The sequence below is a fragment of the Humulus lupulus genome, chromosome 3 (assembly GCF_963169125.1).
Source record: "Humulus lupulus chromosome 3, drHumLupu1.1, whole genome shotgun sequence".
NCBI classification, from domain to species: domain Eukaryota; kingdom Viridiplantae; phylum Streptophyta; class Magnoliopsida; order Rosales; family Cannabaceae; genus Humulus; species Humulus lupulus.
Genome location: NC_084795.1, coordinates 274,948,211 through 274,951,126, shown reverse-complemented (window position 1 = coordinate 274,951,126; position 2,916 = coordinate 274,948,211). Strand labels below are relative to the sequence as shown.

Sequence of the window (2,916 nt, the reverse complement as noted above, 5' to 3'; positions counted from 1 at the left end):
TCCACAACCAGATCATTAGTAGTCATGATGCCAAAAGAAGTGGCTAACTCTTCGGCCCGGGTTATCTCTTCAGCCCTCATCTTCTGCAATTCCTCAAGATCAGCAATGTATTTGGGAACATCCCAGCTATCAGCCTTACCATCCCGAAACTCACTGGCCATTACGCCACGGCATTGGATCTCAGCCTCCAGCCCAATGACCAACATCGATTCTCCAACGAAGCAACCTCGGCTTTCAAATCATCAACTTGACCAAGAGTCACTCTCAGCTTCTCGACATCAGCTTCCTTGGATTCTAGTTGAGCCTTCAAATCAGCTATGAGTTGATCAGACTCCTTCTTGGAATCTTTCAGCCGACTAACTTCACCCCGAAGATCATTTCTCTGACTCCTTACGTCCTTTAGAGTTGCCATTAAGGACTTGATTTTCTTCTTCAGCCAAATGACCCCTTGAAACCCTGACACATAAAAAAGAAAATGTAAGACAACAAGAGAAATCAGCTAGTCGGCACAAACAAAACTAAATGAAATATTCGTACCTGGAACAAATGAGAAACAGTGGTATCAATTGACCCATCCGTACCAACCTGCTCCATTCTGTGATCATCTTCGGGCCACAACAACTTATCAATCTCTCCTAAGTGAGGCCCAATCTCACTATAGGCCGCAGCATTGGAAGGGAACGAAAGGGCAACAGTGTCGCTAAATGGGTCGGAAGAATCATCCTGCACAGCCTTCTTCTTTTTTTTCGTCTGACTCCGCATCAAAACAGGGGGATCAGCCGGAGGCACGACAACCTCTCTATCAGCTTCTGAGCTCCCAACGGACGATTTCTTTGCTTGACGCAAACGTTCCAAGGCATTGGAACCGGTTAGAGGAAGTGTAAAGGGTCGGGACATAGCTACGTCTGCAAACAACCGCTCACTTGTCGTCAATTCAGTCAAAAAATTGGGAGTATATCCCAAGACTTCTAAACTTCTCTTGATAAACACAACACGAGGATTATCAGGACTCTGTAGAAGAGGAATACCTTCAGGGAGTTTTTCAACAGAGCGCCACAAAGAACTCTGACGGAGACTCGATTCAGACAACAAATCACTCCACTCACGCTCCGCCTCAGGAATAGCAAGAATACTCTTAAGTCGACCAGAAGACTCCCTCGAATCCCAAAGGTACTCAACTCGAAGCCTACCTGCAAAATGATAGAAGTATCAGCACACAAAATAAAATAAGAACAACAACAACAAGTATATGCAAGGAAACGGATGAGTAGGCAAGCATAAAAGACTCACATGCAGGAGACCATGAACAAGGTATCCTACTATCAGCAGGTAACCCCAACGAGACGAAAGGGACGAAGAAGTAACGGTCCTTCCACCTCTTATCTCCACTCTTCAAACTAATAATTAAAGGAGGGTCCTTCCCCCTAGTTGTTAACTGGTACCTACCTTTGTCATTAAGGTGTGCCTTCAAGTGTTAAGCTCTCAACAAGTCAGCCACCCCAAGTGTTATCTTGTGCCTTTCACAAAGGACTTCGAGAGACATCAAAATCTGCCATGAATTTGGCATTAGTTGTCCGGGCGAAATCTCGTGGTACTCACACAACTCAACGACTAATCGGGGGATAGGAAACCGAAGCCCTTCTTTGTGGGGAAGTTCATACAGACACACCCAACCAGGTAAGTGCCAGTCAGGCCGCTCCGCCTTAGCAGGAGCATGCAGACTGATGGTATCAGGGATCTCATAATGACGACGAAGATAGGTCAACTCACCTAAACTTATGGAAGACCTAGGATCAGAACTAAGCATACTACCAGAACCCAGCATACCACCATCAATAGGTTCGTTAGAATCTATTCCCCTTCCAGTAACATCACCTAAAGGACGACCCCCCAATTCTACTACTGTAATTCGGTTGCAATCAACCATCTCAGCAGAACTTCGAAAGAGAGAACTAAAATCTTCTTCACTAAACGAACAAGACAGTCGACAGACTGAATCAGCGTGACTATCACACCTACTTGTAGACATAATGAGCTGATCACCTAGAGCAAAACAACAGCTAAGCCTTAAGGAACACAAAAAAGACATGAAGAACATTTAGCTTGATACACAATCAAGAAGCGCTGGACGACTCATCAATCAATCAGTCAGACAGACCAAACATAAAAAACATATGATAAAACGAGGCAAAACAGACTACTATATCAAATTAGATTACAAAGTATTCAGTTAGACAGCAGTCAGCCTATAAGTCTCTACTAATCAGTCAGACATACCACTCGGCTCAAGGAACAGAAACACATGAATTAGACATACGCCTAAACAACAGAAATTCATATGCCACCATTGCAATCAGATCAAACGCAAACAGAAAATCTACAGGATCATACAAAAATAACAGTTGAATAAACTAACCTAGCACGAAGAACATGAAGAACACGAAGAACACAAAGAACATGCATAAGGACATTGAAAGGAAAACAAATGAGAGAAAACTTACCTCTTGAGAAGCTCTTTTACTCCACACCTTGCACATCCTCTCCAAGCCTTCCTCAAATGAATGCAATGGTAAAAACAAACCACCCTTATATAGGCACACAAATCCACCAGATTAGTGCCAAGTGTCAACCATCAGGTGGCCCTACCAAAAAGGATTTAACTTCCTAAAAGTCTCAGAGACAAATGAAAATTCACATTGAGCGCACTAGGCCCACTCGGCCATCTCCCCCGGACACACTACCTCCTCGGCAGACCACTCGGCCCAAACACACGAGTCACTCGGCCACCCCGGCGAAGCACTCGGCCACCCTGGAGGAGCACTCGGCCACCCCGGTGAAGCACTCAGAGGAGCACTCGGCCATGCCAACGAAACACTCGGCCTTCCCGGAGGAACACTCGGCTCGTGCAGCCCATTC

The 2,916-nt window shown here is 45.2% G+C and overlaps 1 protein-coding gene across 1 annotated transcript; it reads right to left on the bottom strand.

The window, feature by feature from the left end:
* Positions 1 to 432: 432 nt before the first annotated feature.
* LOC133825729 (uncharacterized) lies at positions 433 to 1,466 on the bottom strand. Its single transcript, XM_062258635.1, has 4 exons — positions 1,291 to 1,466; positions 1,029 to 1,190; positions 538 to 905; positions 433 to 456 (listed from the first exon to the last, which is right to left on the bottom strand). The coding sequence occupies exons 3-4, from the start codon at positions 895 to 897 to the stop codon at positions 433 to 435; spliced, it is 384 nt and encodes a 127-aa protein (XP_062114619.1). The 5' UTR covers positions 898 to 905; positions 1,029 to 1,190; positions 1,291 to 1,466.
* Between the last annotated feature and the right edge of the window lie 1,450 nt (positions 1,467 to 2,916).

Excerpts from the sequence above, each read along its gene's own strand:
- LOC133825729 (XM_062258635.1), bottom strand. The coding sequence starts at position 897 with ATGTCCCGACCCTTTACACTTCCTCTAACCGGTTCCAATGCCTTGGAA. Across the intron at positions 457-537 it reads CTGTTTCTCATTTGTTCCAG|GGTTTCAAGGGGTCATTTGG; the intron begins GTACGAATATTT and ends TTTATGTGTCAG.